This window comes from Ochotona princeps, chromosome 4 (assembly GCF_030435755.1).
Source record: "Ochotona princeps isolate mOchPri1 chromosome 4, mOchPri1.hap1, whole genome shotgun sequence".
Lineage (NCBI taxonomy): Eukaryota > Metazoa > Chordata > Mammalia > Lagomorpha > Ochotonidae > Ochotona > Ochotona princeps.
The window spans coordinates 97,306,116-97,329,026 of record NC_080835.1 but is presented as its reverse complement, the minus strand read 5'-3'; the positions used below and the strand labels follow the sequence as shown (position 1 = coordinate 97,329,026).

The 22,911-nt window shown below is 42.8% G+C and overlaps 1 protein-coding gene across 1 annotated transcript; it reads left to right on the top strand.

Annotated features, from left to right (window-relative positions):
- The first annotated feature begins 266 nt into the window (after positions 1-266).
- LOC105942589 (prostate and testis expressed protein 1) lies at positions 267-22,581 on the top strand. The gene is made up of 3 exons (XM_012931131.2): positions 267-462; positions 21,623-21,754; positions 22,368-22,581. The coding sequence occupies exons 1-3, from the start codon at positions 414-416 to the stop codon at positions 22,487-22,489; spliced, it is 303 nt and encodes a 100-aa protein (XP_012786585.2). The 5' UTR covers positions 267-413; the 3' UTR covers positions 22,490-22,581.
- Positions 22,582-22,911: the final 330 nt, after the last annotated feature.

Below are 22,911 nucleotides of genomic sequence, written 5' to 3'. Positions count from 1 at the left end.
TGAGGGGAAGGTGCCAGAGAGGGAGAGAGGCAGAAAGTGCTCAAGGACTACAAGGGTTTGGGTATGTCGAGTTCCTGCCATGTCTCATTGGCACATGACTCCTCCCAGGTGCCATCAAATTTTCTTTCAAAGGCCAATTTTTTCAGATTCTCAAACCAGTCTAAACAAACAGAAAATAATTTTTTCTGAGAGGTTTACTGTGAGGAACTCCCCCAAAGGAAATTCCAGCAGTCTTAATACTCCTAATGTGGGAGTCAGTGTTGGAAGAGACCAAGTTTATCCAAGACACTGATAATGAACCCATTCTGGGTACAACGGGTCCTTGTCCCTACCCAGAGCTGATATAAAGCCAGAGTCCCGGCAAAGCCAGGATTTGGAACTGTAGCCTGCAGACAGGACCTCCTTCTTAGGACATGGACAAGCTGCTGGTGCTGGGAGTGACTCTGCTCTGCCTCCTGCATGGTGAGTGCTGGCCAGGCAGTGGTCTGTGAGCCTGTGTGACCTGTGGGAGGTGGTCTATGGGCAGTGGCAGGTGGATTAGGGAGCTGCACTGCCTTCGGTTGCCATCTTCTGTAGGTCCTAGCCCCCTGACTACCCATGGAAGAATTACCTCTTGAAAATCAGTTCTATTTCCACTGTATCTTCATAAAATGTGTTTTAAAAAACACAACACAAAATTATAAGAGGTTAGTCCTGGGGCTTTCTGAGATTTGTCCAAAATTCCACATTCCAGAAAACCCTTCTTTCCAGGCATATACCCATGATTATATATTTATGTGCAAAAGAATAAACCTGGAAGTACAAAAACTAAAACATTTATGTTGCTTAACCCTGGTTAAGAAAAAAAAAAATACTCTGCATTGTGGACTCCCTCCAAGTTGTACATGAGGCTTAAGCTCTACCTGATACCAGGAAGTGAGGGGGAGGTTGTTTCATCCGAAAGTCAGAAAGAGCTGGATAAAGAGATAAAGAGGGAGAAAGATTCTTCATCCCTGGTGCTCTCTCTGAGTGCTTGCAACAACTGGTGATCAGCCAGGTGAAAGCCTGGAACTCAATTCAGACCTCCCATGGGGATGGCAGCACGCTGCCTGCCAGGATGCACAATGGCCGAAGTCATGATCAAAGTTTCGTTTCATTTCTCATAAAGTGTAGTTTTAGAAAAATCTTGAATTTTTGGCACAAGTGAGAGAACAGCAAGTTCCCATTTATTTTCTGCTCCCACATATGCGCACCCTAAGTCTCAGTCAACATCCTGAAACAGTGATCAGCTTGTTACAATGGACAACCTATCAGGGCACATCACTTTTTAAATTTTTTATTATTAATATAATTTTCAGTGATATGGCTATGTAGGTATCAGGATTCCCCCCACACACCTCCTCTTCCTACTTTCCCATTCACAACCACCACCACCATTTCCCCTCGTATTATTACAATAGTACAGTCCTTCAGCAATAGTCACAAGTCCAATGTTCTACTATTTGAGTGTAACACGGCATTACAGATATAAACAAAGAAAATTGAGTATCATATTGTCAAGATATATTTAACATTTTCATTGGGAGTCCTCCTTTTATGCAGGAGTAGCACTGCCTACTGAGACATATCTTCATGTTCAGTATACCAGTCTGCATTACACAGTTTACCCATGAGAATATATGTAAATATATGCTTCCCTATGTATCTATTTGTTTTGTTTTTTGCATGAATGATGCCTTATATCAGAGAGAACATACAATTTTTGTCCTTTAGGGAATGGCTTATTTCTGAACATAATGATCCCGGTTTGGCCCACTTTCTGGAAAAGGACATAATTTCATTATTTTTAATGCCTGAGTAAAATTCCATGGAGTTAATGTACGAGGTTTTTTATCTATTTATCTTTTAATGGGCAATTGGATTGTTTCCATGTCTTCACTATTGTAGATTGTGTTGCTTTAAGCAGGATTACAGGTCACTTTGTCATATACAGATTTCACTTCCATTGGTTATATTCCCAAAAGTAGAAAAACTGAGTCATATAACAGATTAATATTCAGTTTGCTTAGCATTCTCCATACTGACTTCCATCATGGCTGTACTAGCCTATACTCCCACCAGCAGTGAAAGAGCACACCTTTCTTTCCACATCCACCCCAGTAGGTCTGAATGAAGGCCAATTTCACTGACGTTAGGTGGAACCTCAATGTGATTTGTATTTGCATTTTCCTAATAGCTAAGGAGTCTGTATATTTTTTCATATATCTATTAGCCATCTAAATGTGTTCTTTTGAATAATGCTTGCTCATTTGCTTCTTCCATTGCCTCAAAGAGTTGTTTGCTTTCTGTCACTAAGTTTCTGAAGCTCTTTGTAGATTCTGAATATTAGTTACCTCTCAATTGTACAGTGTGCATATTGTGGGAAGCCATGCAGTTGGGTCAGATGGCATGAGTGTGTGATGAGCAATGCTCCTCGGTTAGCAAGGCTACGAGAAGCTTCTGGCTGCGTGGCAAGGCCCAGCTAATGTCTCTGGTCACCTCATTGCTGCCTCACCCCATTGCATGGACACTCAATCACCTCTTTGATGTTTCATAAAATTCTCCTGAGGCTGTTGTTGTTGTTTTTCTGCAAATGTGAGATGCTTCCTGTAACAGGTATAACACCTCAAACTGATCAATCATGTTATGATAAAAGCATCTTTAGCAACGTAAGGCTCTGACACACAGCTAAAAGCATACAACAGTACAATTGAGCCCACAATGTCTCCAAACATCCTGTTACGTGCTCACCTTTGTCCTGGAGCTTGCCCTAGTATAAATAATGTTTTCCTTAAGAAATGATTTGACATTATCTTGGAACAGATGGCAACCATGGAGGTACAAAGAGTTTGTTTACCATGCACCTCAAACTGTTACAACACATGAAATGATGCATTTTGGTTTTTCGCCACAGAAAGCCGAAAGTATATGGGGCATCTTCTAAAGGGAGACAAATGTGAACCCCCGAAAAATGGCTTAAAATTTCTAGCTTGTATTGGCACTTATATTTAGGGAAAGAAAATGCTTTATAAGAACTTCTACCTTATATTGGCACTCACATTTAGGGAAAGAAAAGTTTATAAAGATAAAAGGAAGTTTCTTGTAAAGGCCCTCCATTTGTAGAAAGGCTGACTTGCCCTGATCCCTTTCACTGCCCTTTGACAAAAGAACAAAAAGCAATTGAATCAGCACTAGGTGAAGGTGATGGTAATTAAAGCATGATTAATTACAAGAGTTAATAAAGAATCTATGTTATATGCTTTATAAATTCCTTTTATGTATGAGCTTTTGTTTTAATTCTGTACTCTTGATATTTTAAGTAATATTAGTTTATGTTTAGTGAAAGTTGATTTTGGATATAAGTAAATCACTGTTCACTATGTAAGAGTATGTGCTGCCAGCTGTGGAGTTCCTGGCTTCAGCCAAGTCACTGCAGGTTTGAATAAGTAATACTTTATTGAAAATATTTTCTCTGCAGTAAAATAATAATAATGTTTTTTCAGGATTGTTTTTGTAATCGTTCTTTTATAATGCAGTAAAAATGAAACAATTGGATGTTGTGCAAAAGCTTGAGATGATTTATGTATAAATAAAGAAGACAACTTTTCTGAGTTGCCCATTATGAGCATCATGTATTGTGGTCCACGTCTTGTCTCTCTCCTTCTGATCTACTCGCCAATCCACACATCCGTTGCAAGCTCTAGAGTCAGTGGGAGCAGGTCTCGGGTAAGAGAACCTTCTTTTTATCTTTTGAGGGCCACTTACCAGAGAACTCTACGAAACATCAGAGAGGTGATTGAGTGTCTATGCAATGGGGTGAGGCAGCAATGAGGTGACCAGAGACATTCAGCTAGGCCTTGCCACACAGCCAGAAGCTTCGCGTAGCCTTGCTAACTGAGGTGTAGTGCTCATCACACTCCCATGCCATCTGACCCAACTGCATGGCTCCCCACAGTATGCAGATTTTCTCCCATTCTGTTGGTTGCTTCACTTTATTGATCATTTCCTTGCTTTACAGAAGCTTCTTAGTGTGATGTAGTCTCATTTGTTTTGGGTTCAACTATCTGCTTTGGGTGACTTTTCTAAAAAGTCTTTACAAACATCTATATCTTGCAGAGTGCCTTCTATGTTTTCCTCTATAGTTCAATGGTCCTTGGTATATTTGGAGCAGATTGTCGCATACAGTGAAAAGTGGGGGGTCTCTTTTCTTACTTCTGTAAGCTGCTACCCAATTGTTGAAGAAAACAGATTTTATACCTGAGTTATTGCTACTTCTCTTATCAAAGATTAGTTTACTATAAATGTGTGGGCTCCCTTCTGGGGTTTCAGTTCTATTTCATTGATCTTCTTACCTGTTTCTGGACCAGTACCAGACTGTTTTCATGACCATTACCCTGTAGCATGTCTTGAGATCTGGAGTTGTGATTCTTCTAGCTTTGCTTTTATGCTTCAGAATATGTTTCGCTAGTCTTCATCTTTTGTGATTCCAGCTGTGTTTCATCTGGAAATATAGCTCTGAGAAGAATGCTTTGAGATTTTGATTGGGATCACATTTAATCAGTATATTACTTGTAATATGAACATTTTGATGAGGTTGATTCTACTGATACAGGAACATGGTAAATTTCTCAATCTTTTAATGTCTTCTTCTATCTTTTTTTTAACATTTTGTAATTTTAATCTTAGAGGTCTCCCACATCTCCGGTCTGTTTTTTTTTTTAAGGTCCACCGTTTTAAATACAGACTATACTTGCAAATTCTTATTCAGCCATGGAGTTATTTGTATATACTAGTGCCACTGATTTATGCTGAGTTCATTAATTTTATATCATGCTACCCTGCCAAATTTTCTTATGAGTTCCAATAGTGTCTTGATTGAATTTTTTTGTTCTTCTATGTATAGAATCATGTCATCTATTAACAGGAATGTTTTTAGTTTTTTGTTTCCAATTTAAATTTGTATAATTTACATATATATACATATAAACATATATAAACAGTGATTGTGTTGTATCATGTTCCTTCTATGGCTATCTTGCCTAGGGTTTTTAGCACAAAATCGTGTTGAATTTTATCATATGAAAGGCACATCATTGTTGCCAAACACCAACAATTTATCTTGAGTTAGCTCTTGGTTTTGTACATCCTCTTGGTTTGGACAAATATGTAAGGATACATATACACTATCATGTCTAAGATTGAATTTATCAAATGGGGCAATTAGATAAATTATAATAGGCATTTTTGAAACAATGAAAATTCCATCCACTGGCCCTGCCTTCATTATCTTTAGCCCGTTTCTGATCCCCGAGGTTAAGATTAGACCTAGAGTGGTCATCATGGATGGGATAATGTGACCTGACTTTTGTGTCTGCTTGCATTGGTGCTTTTGTGTAGGCACAGAGAGAAACAAAAAGAGAAATAACCATCCTCTAACACAGTCAGATTCACCTACTCTCTTCTTTCTAATTCTTATTACTTTTTTATATCAGTAAAAATGTATTTAATTTTAGCAATCTTTGCCCTGACATACACTAATTAGAGTTGGAAAAGACTTATTTTCAATACATAAGAAGATATTCTTTATTTTCATATCAACTTCTGCCTTAAAAGAGAAATATAAGTGAAAAGAGGAATAGAGAAGAAAAAGAATGAAGAGGAAAAAACAGAAGGAATACGAAACACAATGAAAACAAAGAGGGAAAGAGTAGGGGGGAATGAAGAATGATAGCGGACTGGCACCATGGCATAGTACGTTAAGCTTCTACCTGTGGTGACAGCAAGTCATATGGGCACCAGTTCGAGTCCCAGCTGCTCCACTACCAATCCAGACCCCAAGTATTTGGGACCGTGCCACTTATGTGGGAGACTCAGATAGAGTACTTGATTTTCTGACCCAATAGTGGCTATTGTAGCCAGCTAAATAAGCCAGAAAATTTTGAAGATTCCCTGCTTCTTGGCCATAGGCAAAAACTTCCTTTCACACATAGGCTGGGGTTCTCTCCCACCTCCCAGACCCAAAGATTCTATGCCAGATCTTTTGGCCTAATGGTCAAATATGTCTCCATCATCCCCACCAACTTTTTTGAGTCTGCCATCAGATGCAAGGCAGGTGTGCTACCTGAGTCAGCATGCCAGACATTGTCTAGAGCAGGAGTGAGGAGCATCTGAGGGATCAGGCATCTGAGGCCTCAGTGTCTTGTCTAATCAGGACTTGTGCTGAAACGCCTGGTTCCTCTGAGTCTCATTCCCTCACCCTCACTGTCTGTCAACTACTTGGTAACAAGCCCACCTGGCAATATGGAAGTTCTCTGTACCCTCCACCAAACCCCCTCAACCTCTTCTTCTCTTCTGTGCTCACCCTACTCCAAGCCATTCACTAGAAACGGCTCTGGCCAGGCTCACTGTGACTCGTGTCATCTCACCCAATGATTACCTTTCTATCCGTGTGTCCAGATTCCTCTGAAACATTTATCCTGGTCAATCACTGCCTCCTTCTTGGAACCTTTATCTGACATGACATCACACTGTCCTGGCTGGAGCCACCAGTCCCAGCCCTCTAAAAAGAAGAACATTGGAAAGATGTGTCAGGTCCAAGGCCCTGAATGTGAATTCCCTGTGTTTGCAAAACTTCTCTATCCAGCAAAGTCATTTCCAAATATCAACTCTTCGTGACCTCCTTCAATAAAAACATCACCTCTCACTTCCCCCTTCCCTTACCTGAAAGTCATGCAGCTTCCCTTTGCCATCAGTGATCTCCTTTGCCAAGTCAGGAGTGTTTAACCCAAAGCGCTGATGAAGGGACCTGACATATTACTCTATCTCAATCCTCAAGGAAATGCAAGATAAAACTGTGTTATTGATAGTTTTCTTCCTAATTCATTTTATTCTGGGCATAAAAAGATGAACTACTGTCTTTCCTTCTTTGTTTCCCTCCCCAACAGCTTATCATTCATGAGGTCTTCTGATTGTTTCTCTCCCTATCCCTTTCAGGTCCCACTCATGCTTTCCCACATAGTGCAAGCAGGTCATCATCACTTCTAACCTGAGAACAGTGTCCCCAGCTTCCGAGTGGCCTCCAGCTCTGCACCCATGCCCACACTCCAGAACTCTGAGCCACATCACCAAGCCCTCTGGCTCAGTCTGTGATAGGACATGCATTTGGATGATTAATAGGACTGAGCAATGCTGGGCCTTGAATGCCAAATCAAGGAGCTTTTCAGGCTGCTCAAGCCATGGCGTGGTTTAGGAGGTCTGTGCTAACATGGAGGAGGGCTTGATGGCTGCAATCTAAACAGATTATCTTAGCCTCTTGGAGCTGTCAGGGACTTTACAGGTCACTGGGACCAATTTCTCTCTCACTGCAAAGAGCTTCCTCTGCCCTCCACCCCAGGTGCCCTGATTGGGAATTTGAAGAATCTTCTGAGCTTCCAGGACCTCTACAGTCTTATTGGGTCTTTGGTAAGTCCAGGAGCAGGTGAATAAAGCAGAAGAGCTGTAACTACTTGATCTGAATCCTGGCTGGGGACTGTATGCAAGTTATTTATCCTCTCTGAAAATATCTTTGCCATATGTTGCCCATGAGGATAATAGAATAACCTGCCTAGTAGGACCTCACCGGAATCCAATCAGTGTGATGCCTTTCAAGTGCAGATATATGTTCACCAATGTCTTCACTTGCCTTATCCCTAGCATTGAGCCTCTGCTGCAAATTTTGTAAAAGTGGGACAGGGAAGTAGATGAAGACTGAATGTAGTGATCCTCATGTGACTTCTCCTTCCCTCCCTAAAACATAAACAAAGACACCCCTACATGGTGATGCTGATTCTGCTTCCCATATTTCAGGAGGTGAAGCCCTACTTTACCCTCAACCCACGAGCAGGCCTCATCCCTGGACTGCCATCTCCCATTCTTAGAAAAGTTTTATTTGCTTTTATTTCAGAGGCAGGGTTACAGAGAGAAGGAGTGACAGGGAGATATCTCCCACCAACTGATTCATTTCCCAAAGAGCCATAATGGCCAGAGCTGGGCTAGTCTAAATCCAGGAGCCAGGAGCTTCCTCCTGGTATCACATGTGGGTGTAGCAGCCTGAAGACTTGGACCACCTTCTGCTGCTTTCTCAGACCATAATCAGGGAACTGGATCAGAAGTAGAGCAAGCAAGATACAAACTGGCACCCATATGGGATGCTGGCACTGCAGGCGGAGAATTAACTTACTATACCACAGCACTAGCACCAGGTTCCCCATTTAAGGGATAAGTTTGGGACTGGCACGATGGCTCAATGGTTAATCTTGCAAGTGAGGTATCCCACATGGGTGACAGTTCATGCCCCAGCTGCTCCACCTCCCTTCCAGCTCCCTGATTATGGCCTGGGAAAGCAATGGAGGATGATCAAAGCCTTGGGATCCTGCACCCACCTGGGAGACTTGGAAGAAGCTCCTGGCTCCTGGCTTCAGATCAGCTCAGCTCTGGCCATTGTAGTCATTCGAAGAGTGAATCAGCAGATGGGAAATCTTTGTCTCTCCTTTTCTTCACAAATACAATCAGTTTTTCCCATAAAAATAAATAAAATTGCCTTTTTAAAAAGAAATAAATTTATATATAAGTCCACACATTTGGAAAAAGAAACACAACTTTTGTATCAAAATATTAATGATTGCTATATTTAGTGGGTTTGGTCATGGGTGTTTCTTAGCTTCTCTTGGTACCAAGAAAACAAAATAAAGACCTGTTCTACTGTTGAATTTATCTGGACAAGAAGATGCTGGACTCTCCACATGATCCATTCCCGCAGTGAAGGAATCATGACTAGTTATGATCTGTACTGCTGTAACAATATGGAGGAATTCAATATGTGGGGAGAGCTTAGGGAGGGGTTGGGGGAATCCCAGAGCCTATGAAACTATGTCATCAAATGAAATTTTAAAAAAAATTACTGAACCTAGTTAGCAGGTTTAGTTATCAATCAGAATAACTTAAAAGGAGATGTTAAGACACTATTGTTTTCTGACAAGGGATCAAATTTCAATTTCAATTCCATTGTTTTACAGGTTAACTACCATAATACAAACAATTTTATCACACACACACACACACAAAGACCAGTTCTGGGTGTTTCTTAAATCCTAGTTAGCCCATTCCATAACTCTGCTATGTGATTCAAGCAGAGGTGCATGTTGGGGCTGTTCTTGGTGTTAGTGATGCTTGGATTCTCAGAGTAGTTGTTAGCAGGGACACAGTACAAGTCAGCATTGCACCATCACTCTTCCCATCCCTACTCACCTATCTATGTCCTACTTTAGAAGAAGACTTGCTAAAATAGGCTGAAAAATATATATGAAAAACTTAAAACTTCTGAGAACTAAAAGCAGAAATATTAACTTTTGAAGTTTTCACAAATAGTAATCTTCTTTAAAACAATGCTGTTTTTCAAGCACTTTAAAAATCACATACAAAAATCTTAGTTGACATGCTCTCATGATTTTTTTAAGATTTTATTTATTTTTATTGGAAAGTCAGATTTCCAGACAGAAAGAGAGACAAAAAAAAGATCTTCCATCCACTGGTTCACTCCCCAAGTGGCTGCAACGGCTGGTGCTGAACTGATGCAAAGCCAGGAGCCAGGAGCTTCCTCTAGGTCTCCCATGAAGGCTCAGAGTCCCAAAACTTTAGGCCATCCTCGACTGCTTTCCCAGACCACAAGCAGAGAGGCAGATGGGAAGTGGAGTACCCGGGACATGAGCTGGCTCACATAAGGGTTCCTGGCACATGCAAGGTGAGGACTTTAGCCACTAGGCTACCATGCTGGGCTTTCTCATGATTTATGGATCATAAATTAGGAGGTAAACATTCATCTAATAAGCAAAACTGATATAGGTAATTTCAATCATTGGTACAATAGCTAAGGGGAAAAGAATGATGGGAGGATATGGGGAGGGGGAAAAGATGGAAACTGGAAAAGAGATAAAGTCGATACAAGAAAAAATATAAATAAAATGTAATAGAAAACAAAACTAAAGATACAAGAAATGGAAGAAGAGAGAGTCCTCTGTCACAATGCGAAGAGCTTCTTTGGCCTGTAAAGAGTCTTTTTTTCCTAAATAAACTGAAGTCTTTCTCAACAGTTAACAAGACGCCCCATCCTGCATCTCCTCTCTCATGCCCTTCACAGTCTTCCTGAAAGAGCTGGCCGTCCTCGAGCTGTGCCACCTGCTGTAGTCAGTAACTAGCAGCAGCCACCCATCTGAACCACACTTGTCCCTTGACCTCAGAGAAGCATGCAGATTCGTTGTGAGGGCTCTCTTAACCCTGCTCTGCGCCTGGATTCTCATCCTCTCCCTCCTGCTCCTTGGCCTCCCTCAGCCTCTGTCTCCCCTCCCCATAAACACCTCTGTCCCACAGAGTTTCCTTCTCAGCTCACAACGTTCTCACAGAGTGTACTCATTGTCTCTCACACTGGTAGCTATCAAATGCCCTTAGGATGCCTGTAGCCACCTACTGAACTGTCTAATGGTCTCAACTTCCTGACCCTTAGGCCTCTCCACCCCACCTGCCGCTAGCATTGCTTCTGGTTCTTAAGACATCCCACACTCATCATGTCCAAAAGAGGGCTCATAGTCCTCCCATGAAATCTGTTTTTCTCCTGAATTCCCAGTCTGCTTCCAAGTCAGAACTCTGGACATTTGATGTATCATTCTCACAAGCAATCCATTAGCAAGACAAAACCAGCTGTATATAGGTTTTGAAATTTCATTTTTCCTTTCCATATGAATACAAGCCCAATAACTTTCACCAAAAAGAACCTCATGGCTTTGTTCCTCCTGCACCTCCCACCTCCTCCCCCGCTTTGTTCATGTGACCTCTGGGAATTGTGAACAGCTGTGGTTGCCCTCGCTTTTGCCTGGCCCCAGTTCCGCTGACTTAAAAAGCATCTTCTTCTCAGAATGTCTTGTCCTCCACTCATAGTCAGCTGTAAACAATCCTCATGCATTTTTACTACTCCAGGATCTCACAAAAGCCTCAAAGAATCCCTAGATCTGCTCAGATGACCTTGATCTGTGCTCCAACAGTGTTCCACTCCTACCATTCTCCATATGCCACACTATAACATGTACCTGGTGTAAGGCTAACTAGACTACAACTCATCTGAAAGAAAGAAGATTGTGTCACTGCTCTGTGAACACACAGCACCCAGTGCTGGCAGTGCATATCCCAAAAAGTTTTCGAGAGATACTGCAAAGGCCTCATCCAGCCCTGTTCTCATTGTGGACAGTTCTCACAGATCCTTGGGAAAGGGCTGATCAGCTCAACTGAGCAAAACTGCTCTCTCTTTAAGAAGGACAAACTGGGCATATAAAACCATAATAGGATTCCAGCATGTTTATGAGACAGAACTCATGACCAAAATCATAACATACCAGCAAACCCAAGGGAGGTTTTTGGCCAGAGTTTGAAGGTTCTTGTCCACCTCTTCAAGTTAAGGTTGAGAAAATCCATCACTGGTTCTTACAGACTCTTGTACATCTTTGTTTTGATTTGTAGAAGAGGTGAAGTTTGAACTTTTTGGCTACTCTTCATCTCCATTCATATCCCAAAAGTCCAGGGCAGAAACTACGGCTCCTGGATAGCACCAGGCACACAGCGGCATTATATGTATCACCCAGAAGACAGGCCTGCGGTCCCATGGCAAGGATGGGTCCACCGCTTTGTTTTGTGCTTCTCTCTGTATTCTTCCCATCAACCCAGCTCTACAAGTAATTTGCATCTCTTAGTTATGAGGTACCTCATTCACAACTCTCTTAGTCTTTCATGCCGGAGTAATTGTGATATTCATTTTAAATATCTCCATTCAACTTTCCCTAATTTGTTTTCTCTTCTGCCTAAACAACTATCTTGTTTGTTAGTACAAAGTGACTTCTCTGTCCATCACCCTCGTCAATCCATCTACAAACATAAAGCCAAGTGTCTTTTTTTTTTTTTTTTGAAGATTTATTTGTTAGGATGAAAGGAACAGCTGATTCATTCCCTAAATGCCTTCAACAGCCAGGACTGGGACAGACCAAGACCAGGAGCCATCTTGGTTTCACAAATGGGTGGCAAGAATCCAAACACGTTTTGCCATTACTTGCTGCTTTCCCATGTACATTAGCAGAAAGCTGATTAGGAAGCTGAAGAGCTGGGACTCAAACCTATGCTTCAATATGGGAGGAAGATGTGCCAGCCTGCGGCTTGACCTCAGCCCAGCCAAGGATCTATTTAATAGCTGAGATTTTGCTCTTGAGCAATCTTCTTCTTTGACCCATTTGCCTCTTTTTAATGAGCACTTCATGGGTCAGAGAATGTGCTTAACACTTGACCTTGCTTCCCAAGTACTCTGCTTCCAGAGAGTCCCTTGTGGTTACAAGTCCTTCTTGAATCTCTACTGAAATGCCTCTTCTCAGGCAAGAAGGTGGGCGGACAGGTATGTAACTAAAACATCATAAACCCCCATCCATTTTCCAGAATTCCAAATTCCTCCTCTAGCTTTCCTTGTCCCTGATGTCCATTTTAATTACTAATATATTTGTTGTGTGTCTCTTTTTATAATCTTAATTTAAAGGTAATGTTTTTGCTTTGATTTGGGGGGTGTCTCTATTTGTTTGAGTTTCCTGAGAGGTCTTATTTATTTTCATTTTATTTGAAAGGCAGAGATACAAAAATCAAGAGAGAGAGAACTCTTCCACCCACTGATTCATTCCCAGAATATGGCCAACAGTCATTACCAATCAACTAGACCATCATGAAGCCAGAGGCTGGAACTGCATCAAGGCTTCCACCTGAGTGGCAGACCCAACTGCCTGCTTCCCAGGATGAACATGAGCAGGAAACTGGATCAGAAGCGCAGGAGCCAGGATTGGAGACAAGCACTCCAATATGGGCTGCAGATGTCCCAAGCAACAACTTAACCTCTGTGTCACACCCACCTCTCTGATTTTTTTTTTTCCCACTGAATCCCCAGTAACTATAATGAAACCTGTAGCATAGCAAACCCTCACTGTATGTGGAATGAACAGCGAATATTCATCACAATCCTATGAAATCCACAGGTAAAGTGTTGACAGTTCAGGATAACATAGAATTTGCCAAATAGGTCCTGGGATGAGAGTGGGTTGTCACCACATCCTGGCCTTCTGTACACTGCATTCAGCGCCCCCTCCTCTGCATGCCTCTTCTTCCGCCATGTCCTCTGTCTCTCTCCTGCCCCCTTGTCCATTTTCATTTCCTCTCTTTATCTTTTCTTCCCTATTTTTCTGTCAACTTTGCTTTTGTTCCCTGGATTCTACCAGAGGCCATCAGAAAGTAATTTATGCAGTTTGAGTTGGAATAAGCAGGACGTGAACTGGCTGTCATGAAATGGAAGTTTCCCAGGGGTGATGCCCCATGACGAAGTCTGTGGTTAGCAAAGTCAAGCCAAGGGCAGGTCACTGGCTGGCCAAGTCAGGCCACAGGGTGGCAGAAGTGCTAGCAGCTGGCATACCCAGAGGCACATTGCTATTTCTCTCTTCCCTCTCCTATGGTCCAGAAGGCATGTCATCATTAATGCTGACAGTGTATCCCCCTGCAAGCTGCCCCTGCTGAGCTAGGCAGAGTTTCATGGGAGAGTTTCCTCCCACCTTCCCCTCTAAGTCTTACCTTGTCTGCCTCAGGTCAAGGCACACAGGCTGCCCTGAGTTTCCACTTGTTTCCTTTGCCTTTCCCTTCAAAGAAATTCAGGATGTGACTTGTCTTCACCAAGTTCAGGAACAATCTGCACTCATGAACTGGTCTCTACAAATAATGGGTCATTTTTACAGCACTTTCAACTGAATGATAGCCATTGTTTAGAGTTATCTGATGTTACATTAAATAGCTGGACCCACACTGATTTCATATTTCTCCCATCACTAGAAAAATTTGGGTGGTTCCCAAATTTTCATGGACAGAAAAAAAAGGTAACATAAGCACATCTTGCATATTATTTTTCTTTATTTTTTATCCATTTAAACAATACAATAAGGAACACACATACATGGAAAGAAGTTAAACTGTACAGCTTAGTAAAGCATAAAAGCCTACCTCATTCTCACCTCAAGCCCCCTCTTTGGAAGCCATCAGTATTTCACATTCTTTCTTGTGAACCTTCAAAAAATCTTCTGTGGACTCGTAAGCTTGTATACAGTCACTTTTCACACAAATTTACCATTGTAGGAGTTGTGCTTCCCTCAACACCTTCAGTGTGGAAGTCCCAAGCAGCAGCACCTCAGGATCCGAGCATTTTTAGAGAAAGGGCCTTTAAGGAGTGATTTCAGTGAGCCCATTGGCATGACTTTGAATGGAGCCTCACCAACATCTTTATACAAAGGAGAAATATAGGTGCATAGTGACCCCAGTAAGCCATGAAACCCAGAGGACATAGGCAGCAGCAGCCACCTGTCAGACAGAAACAGAGGTCTCAAGGGAAGCCAAGCATGCTAACATCTTGACGTGGACTCCCTTGCTTCCAGCACTGGAACACAATAAATACCTATTGTTTCAGCTCCAGCTCTACACTTTTTAGTTAGAACAGCCTTCTACAAACCAAAACAGTCTTACATTCTCGCTTCCTCACCAATCTCACATGGTATGTCCAAGTGCTTATATAAACATTTCCTTTTTATACTTCATGGAATTATAAAGATATTTAACTATTTTGTATGAGTACTATCAGTAACACTAAGGAATACTTTGTCAAAGAACAAAGGCAAAAATGTGATTCATAAAAAGGAAAAGAAAAAGAAAATGGGAAAAACTCATAATTCCTGAATGTGTAGACAAGGAGTATCAAGAAAATGATTTTAGTTTAGTTTATGGATTCCCCAGGAGGCCTTGTAAGTCCAGCATGAAGTGCATCTCTTTTAGATGTGTCACTGTTGTTGTTTGGGTTTGAGGCTTTCTTTTAAGATTTACCTACTTTTATCAGAAATGCAGATTTACAGAGAGAGAAAGAGAGACCAAGAGAGAGATGTCTTCCACCCCAAATGGTAACAACAGCCATTCACTCCCCAAATAGCTGCACTGGCTAGAGCTGAACTGATCAGTCTAAGAGCTAGAAGCCAGGAGATTCTCCCAGGTCTTCTACATGGCTGCAGGGACCCAAGGACTTGAGTTACCCTCCTATGCTGTCCCAGACCATAAGCAGGGAGCTGGACCCAAAGTGGAACAGCTGGGACACAAGCCAGTGTCCATGTGGGATGCCAGCGTCCCCAAGTGGAAGATTAGCCAGCAATACCAACACACTGGCTCCATTGTTGTTTTCAACTACATTTGCCACAATCAGAACAACTTCATAATTTCCTATTTCAGATTTCTTTTGAACATTTTACATTCTCTATTCTGTGCATTCATTTTCAAATAGAACACACTCCTTGGAGACTTGGAATGTAAGACCACCAATTCCCTATAGTGTGAATAGAGACCCCGTTAGTTCTGAGATTTAAAAGTTACTTCTCAGTTCCCAGGAACCACACCTGCTAAGCAGGCTAACAATCACCAGGCTCATTAAGTGTAAGAATGTTCTCAGGAACTATGAATGAAAAGAGATGTATTGGACCATAGTCCAACCAGAGGGGAAAAAAGCACTTGGAGAAGGAGAAAATTTTTTTAAATTTTATTTTCTATAATGATTACATGTTGATCAGAGTGGGAAGGATTGAGGCTTAGGAAAAATTGGGCAAACTCATTGTTCCCAAGTTTGCTATTTCTTCTTGTTGTTTCTAGGGGAAGGGGAGAGACAAAGGGGGAAACCACACATGAATTTCCAAAGGTCCCAGTACCCAGGGATGAGGAACCTCATATCAACACAGCATCCCAATGTGTACATATTCCAAGGGCTCTGCCCAAGTGGTTTAGATAGTTCTGAAATGCTGTCAATTTTTCAAAGATGATGTCACCCTTCCAATGGCCATTGGCTGACACAATAAGCCTCAAGTTTCCATTCACCGAGATTTTTTGCTGTCATCATTTGACTGGGGTTTGTAGAGTTTGTTCCGTTCTCCATCTTCTACTATGACACCAAATGAGCCGCCATATTCTCCTTTTACCTCAGGGTCAGTGTTCACTGCTCCACCTTTTTCACTAAATAGGACATGTTTTTGCAGGTGAGCCCAAGGACCTGGGCCAGACGTCCAAAGCCTCATCGGATCCCCCATCCCTGGGGCTCACAAATCCAGCACCCACCTTGCAGACAGGCCCCAAAACACAGCTAGGCAACCCAAGTCCCATCAGATGACTCACCCCCAGGGCTCACAAAACAGGAGAAATTTGATTCAGAAATCAATTCCACATAAAATGGAAGAAACAATTTCAGCAAGATATTAAGCAACCGAGTGACTGAAAGTAATGGTAGCCCAGACGAGCCAACAGAAGCCAGGCTATCCAGCCAACTGAAGTCTATGATGAGATACCATCATTGTGACAGTTTCTGCTCAACAGAAAAAAAAGAAAGACTGTTGCAGTAACAGTAAGCTAAGCTTCCTTCTGTGGTGCCAGTATTTCATATAGATGCCAGTTCATGTCCTGGCTGCTCCACTTCTGATCCAGTTCCCTGCTTATGGCCTGCGAAGGCATCAGAAGATAATCAAAGTCCTTGGAGCTCTGCACCTGCGTGGGATACCTGGGATAAACTCCAGGTTCCTGGCTTCAGACCAGTTTAGCTCCAATCATTGCGGCCATTTGGAGAGTGAAACATTGAATGAAAGATCTCGTTCTCTCTCTGCTTCTCCTTCTCCTGGGAATCTATCTTTAACATATAAATAAATGAATCAAAAAAAAAAAAAAAACCAGAAGGTAAACAGACATCTCAGATGTTCCTTCCTTTTGTCCCATTTTCTCCATGGGCTGAATTCAGCCGATGACCCAGAAGCCTTGGGAAGCAACTATGAGCCTGGCGCAGGGGTAAGGCAAACCTTCCCAAGGCCAACCACAGTGTTCGGTGTCTAGTGGAGGTGGAATGAGGGCGAGAATTGGGATGAAATCAATGATCATAGAACATGGATAAAGATTCTGGATTCCTGTCCCACTTTTGCAAATATTCTCTACGTGATGATAACCACAAAAAAAAAAGCTCTTCTAATTATTGTCCTAGTTTAAACAAGATCTTTACCACTGAACTCAAAAGCTTTGGCCAACCTTCTGATGAGGATTTGCTGGGATATATTACTAGCTGGAAGCCTAAGTGGTGATTTCTAAATACTTTTGTGTGTATATGTGCATTAGTATATTATACATGTGTGTAACCATGCATGTGTACACTTTGTGTGTCTATGGAAACACACATGCAAGTGTTTCTTGCTTCGGTCCTCTGAAAGGCATACGAACAAGCTACTCTGGAAGACAATGAACACACTGCCTGTCCAAATACTGGATTGTAGTACCAGTTACCCCCAGGAACTGTAACTCCTCAGAGATATGCCTTATTCAGGGGTTGGGACACAAAAAGCGTAAAATACCTAGTGTTAGGAGCCAGAGACTTATGGGCCTTAGACTTGGCCTACCTGACAGCCTGTTGCATTGCAAAGCCTGCCTTGGGCAAGCAGGGCCACAGCAAGCAGGATATTAGGCCAGAACATCCTGTGCAAAGCAAGCACAATAGAACCTCCACCCTTGTTCCTGTTCAGATGATTAGTTCCTCCCTGTTTCAATACAGATGATTAGTTCCTCCCTGTTTCAATATAGATGATTAGTTCCCTCCCCGCTTCAATGAAGATAATTACTCCCAGGAAACCTCCCTTCCCCTCCTCCCCTAAAGAAGAAGGTATATACATGAGGAGTAAAAATAAAGAGTGAGGCACTCTTTTCCACCAAATACTTGTGTCTGTGTGTTTCTTGGGTCAGCAGCCCGGCGGCTAGCAGCACGGCATTCCCAGTCCACCCTCAGGGTTTGAGCGTCATTCCTGCAGGTCAGGACAACCTAGCACAAGTCATAGATGGGTGACAGGGACTGAACACTTGAGCCATCTTCTACTGTTTTTCCCAAGCCAATAGCTGGGGCTGAAACAGAAGTACAGCAGCCAGGAGATGAACCAACATCCACACGAGGTGACAGCATCAAGCTTTACTTGCTGTGCTATGTTGGGCCATGAATTCCTTTCTGGACAAAATAAGCCATCAAGACAAAGACTAATACTGAAGCTTTTACTCTGCATAGGTAAACGATGCATTTAGTGCTCTAAAGCCAAAGCAGGACAAATGGCAATGTACTCTGGTAGACGACTGCAAGCATGTCAGCCGCAGGAGCCACTGACTGTTGACAATAACTTACATAAGGCAAATACCACTTCATTCAGCCTCATAATAATGTTGATAATTGGGTTATCATTTTAAGTGTATTTCAGTGCAACTATTTATATTATGAGCTTGTGTCCTGCAACCTGCTGAATTTGTTTATTTTGGAATAGTTTTTCTGTGAATTACTTAGTATTTCCTTAGGCAACCCCTTGTCAACTCAAAGCAGGCACTCCTCCTTCTCTCTCTCCAGTCTGGATGCTTTTGTTTCTTCCTCCTGCTGTTTGCCCTGGCTAGCACCTCAAGGACTGTGCTGAACGGAAGTGGTGAGAGTGGGCATCTGTGTCTCTCTTGGTCTCATGCTGAGCGACTCTAGGCTTTCACCGTTCCATCGGATGTTCGCGGCACATTCTCAAGTGCCCTTTACCGGGCTGAGCCTCTGGATCTCTCTGTGTTGACTCAGTCAGGCTCAGTTAATGATCACATTGCTCACTCATTTGAAGATAATCACACAGTTTGTTCCCCTATGTGTCCCCTCTGTCTCACTGTCCACTACCATCATGTCCTGGCTGGAAGGTGCTGTTCTATCTGGTCCTAAAGTGCACCTGAGTGAGCCATTCACCTCCCTGACTTTTGGCTTTCTCAGAAATTCATCTCTGCTTCCTTGCCACGGGCAATTAGCGTTAAAGAGAAGGATGTGGTCTGTGCTCTTCTGGCTGCTTGTGGGGTCCCCTGAGTCTTGGATCTTTCCCAGGGAAACTGTACTTGACCTCCTTTGCATGCCTAATCCGGGAACCCTTGAGTTATCTCCACAAGGTTTTTTCTTTGAAGCCCTGTGTGGAAGGAGCTGCACACGGGGCACAGTGGGCTGCCCAGGAGGCCCACCGTCCATATCAGAGTGCTGACTTGTGTCTTATAGCTGCCTGCTCATGTGCCCTCTGGAAGGCAGAAAATTGTGAGTCAAATGCTTGGGTCCATGCTATTCGGCTGGACAACCCTTGGCTTCAGTTCTGTGCCTTGGGGCATTGGTCTGGTCCGGTCTTGGCTGTTACAGGCATTGTGCAGCAAACTAGCGGATGAACTACCCCCATGCCACCCAACGGTCTCTCTACCTTCTCCTCTACAATGACCTATCAGATGAAGCTTTCCCAAATCAATGTTGAATTTAGGTTATCAGGAAAGTTTTCATTCCCCAAGCATTCCTGCCCCTCAGTCTCCACTCAGCTTGGAGACCCCAGTCGACTGGATAGTTGACAGCTGTCTGCTGACTCCTCCCATTTCCACCATGGAAAACTCACATGACATCCTCTATCTTCTGTTGTTTTCCCCTCACTTCTTTTTCTGTATCCCTTCCCTCTTCCCTCCATTGTTATCCACTTCCTCCTCCCACTGAGCGACTGGATGAGGAATGCCACACACACAGCTGACTCAGACTGGGAAACAATTCACGAAATGAAATATTCCTCTCCTGTTTGATGCACATAAATTTTGTTGAGAAAGCAGGAAAGCAAAGAGGCACGAGGAACACAGAAGGAGGCTGAGGGGCCCATCTGCCCTCCTTAGAGGTTATTTGTGTAAGGACCCTGCCAGCTAAGGATGCACAGCACGAGAACAACCCCAGAATCCTGACATGGCTTCCTTTTCCACACAAATGGAGGTCGGGAGTGAGAGTGCTAAAGCCCGTTGCTGAAGCTCATTGCAGAATTCTTTGTCCTGGCTACGTCTGCTATTGAAGTAATGCTTTCTTGTGAAGTGAAGGGGCCTGGAGTTCTAAGACCTCTATAGGGCCGTGTTGTCACTTATAAGTGTTCTAGGATAATCCACATGGGAGACCTGGACAGAGCTCCTGGCTCCTGGCTCCCACCTGGTCAAGGCCCAGCCATTGTGGGCATTTGGGAAAGTGCACTAGCTTTTGGAAAATTTCTCCATGTCTCTCCACCTTTTCTCTGTTCCTATGCCCTTCAAAAAAGTGACTAAAGCTTTACACTTTACAAAAACTTACTTTATGATGTTATGTAAAACATGTAATTTTATGTATATTATGTTATATGTTGTGTATAAACTAAAACTGAATTGACAATGAGGTGATCACAGAAGATGGTCAAGAAATTGCAATTGTTTTTAACATACTGGTTACTCAATACTATAACTATTAGCTACACAACGAAGTTAATTGTTGCTGAGGGTACGTTGGAGCCTTTAATTGATTGGGTTGATAGTCTGATGGTTCTGCCCTCAGACTGGACAGGGTCTCCCCAGGAAGCTGAGGAACTAGATTGGACTATAAGATGTTGGACTCTGTGTTTGGTTTATGCTTGCAAAGAGGGAATCTCAACTGTACTTGATCATTGGATATGCAACAAGGTGGAATATTCCAAATGGGGGGAGAGCGGGGGGAGGGGTGGGGTGATTCCCAGTTCCAACGAGACTGTAACACATAATACAATGTAATCAATGAATAAAAAAAACCTACTTTACATACATTTTAAAAGATGTAATGCCATTTTATGCTTAATAGACAACAGAATACTACAAACATAACTTTTATAGAATTTGTTCCAGATAAAAATCCATGTTTGTGTGTGTTTATGAGGCAGAAAGTTTATGTGGGAAAGAGAGGTAAAATATAAGTTTATTTCAGCACAAACATTCTGCAATTCATGTAGAGCTTCCTACTATTTTCCGTGCGCTATGAAGGCCCCTGAGACGTGCACACACACACACACACACACACACACACACACACACAGAGGCAGATAGTACAAAAGACAAAAAGACAAAGCATAATTAGACAAAAAAATAAATAAGAAAAATGTTTTTAACACCAGGAAAACACTTTGAAAGGCCTTCCATAAATGTGAAATATGAGGCAGGAAGTGGCCACTAGATAAGAGACTATCACTGCCACTGGTCTCTTTTTGGGTCCAAAGAATAGTTCCAGATAGAGAATGCAGGAAGTCTTCAACTCTGGGAATGGGCCTAAACCCTGGCTCCAAGGCAGAACTCAAGAGCAGTAGCTCTTTAGTCCTCCAGAAAAAAATCTGAAAAGGACTACTATCTGTCTAGTCCAATGCTGGCCCACAACCACCAAGTCTTTCCAGGCTAGAAAGTCACCAGCACTTCTCCTAAACCCTCCAGAAGAAATGAGCCTGTCCTGCCAGACCACACCTCTCACGGCCAGCCAGCATCCTGCCACCCATCACTGTGTTGAAAGAAGGGCACCACTGACCAGCAGACCAGTATGTCCTCAGCATATGTACAAAGGAGGATTTCTACCCAGTATGCCCCCTCATTCTCGTTCTTCCTCCTGTTCTTCCCCTAGGGGCTGTGGCCATAGAATGCAGAGTCTGTGCACTATACCACCGCAACTCCTGCATCCATGGGAAGGGAACCTGCACTCTGAAAGAGAACGAGTCCTGCGTAAGACTGGACATAATGAAGGAAGACAACCATGGTAAATGGGGCAGAGTTAGGGTTAGGGTTGGCCTTCTGGAATTAGAATTGAAACTCAAGGGCCCAGCCCAGTAACCTAGCAGCTAAAGTCCTCACCTTGCACATGCCAGGATCCCATATGGGCGCTGGTTCTAATCCCAGCAGCCCTGTTTCTCATCCAGCTCCCTATTTGTGGCCTGGGAAAAGAGTTGAAGACTTTGCAAAGCCTTGGGACCCTGTACCCACGTGGGAGACCAGGAAGAAGCTCCTGGCTTCTGGCTTTGGATCAGCTAAGCCATTGCAGCAGCTTGGAGAGTGAATTAACAGATAGGAGATCTCTGTCTCTCCTCCTCTCTGTGTATCTGACTTTCCAATAAAAATAAATAAGGATATCAAGATGTTAGAGTGCTTTTTCAACAGTCTAAGGTGTAGCTATGGCCAAACCACTACCCAGTAAGTACAGAGGCAGGTCAATGAGCCAGCACAACGGGAAGAGGAGAGCTAAAAGCAGGGCCCTTAGAGAACCTCTTAACCTCAACCGGGACAGGAAGATGTCTAAGGGAGTGTTTTGTAAGACAGGAAGCATGGACACATCAGAATGTGAACTGATTTTGTTGGTCTCTCTCTAACACTAGAAAATGAAGGCATGGCCATAATGGGGTGTCAAAAGAATTGCAACTCGCTTGATTTTCACAAGCAGAACATTGTCTCCAACACCAGATGCTGCCAAGATAAAGACTTCTGCAATGAGTTTTAGCAAGGGGCTTTGCCTCCCACTCAGTCCTGCTTTGTTCTGTGTAGAAGCCAGGTGAGGGGATGATGGCAAGCTAACACAGTCATTCTCCTGCTGTGCTTTCTTAGATCGTGGGCCCGTGCACACACAGCCTCTATGGAGGGCAGTTGGACGTGCTCAATCTCCTTCCCTATTCCTTATGCATCTCTGATTCCTGTCTTCTCAATAAAATTTAAGCACATGAATATGAGTGGCATACGTTAACTTCCTATATTATTCCTCAACTTGAATCCCTTGTGTATCCAGCATTCTTGGTCAGGCTGACACTGGAAACAAGAAGTGGATAATAAGGGAGAAGGATACACAGCTATAAACAATAAACGAGAAAGGTTCATCAAGTAGTCCAGCTTAGATCATCAGAGGGAGGAGTGACTAAATTTAAAAGG

What these genes read in the sequence shown, in the direction of transcription:
- LOC105942589 (XM_012931131.2), top strand. Translation starts at nt 414, where the DNA reads ATGGACAAGCTGCTGGTGCTGGGAGTGACTCTGCTCTGCCTCCTGCAT. An exon ending in TCTGCTCTGCCTCCTGCATG is followed by an intron (nt 463 to 21,622) that starts GTGAGTGCTGGC and finishes TTCTTCCCCTAG; the next exon opens with GGGCTGTGGCCATAGAATGC. An exon ending in AATGAAGGAAGACAACCATG is followed by an intron (nt 21,755 to 22,367) that starts GTAAATGGGGCA and finishes CTCTAACACTAG; the next exon opens with AAAATGAAGGCATGGCCATA.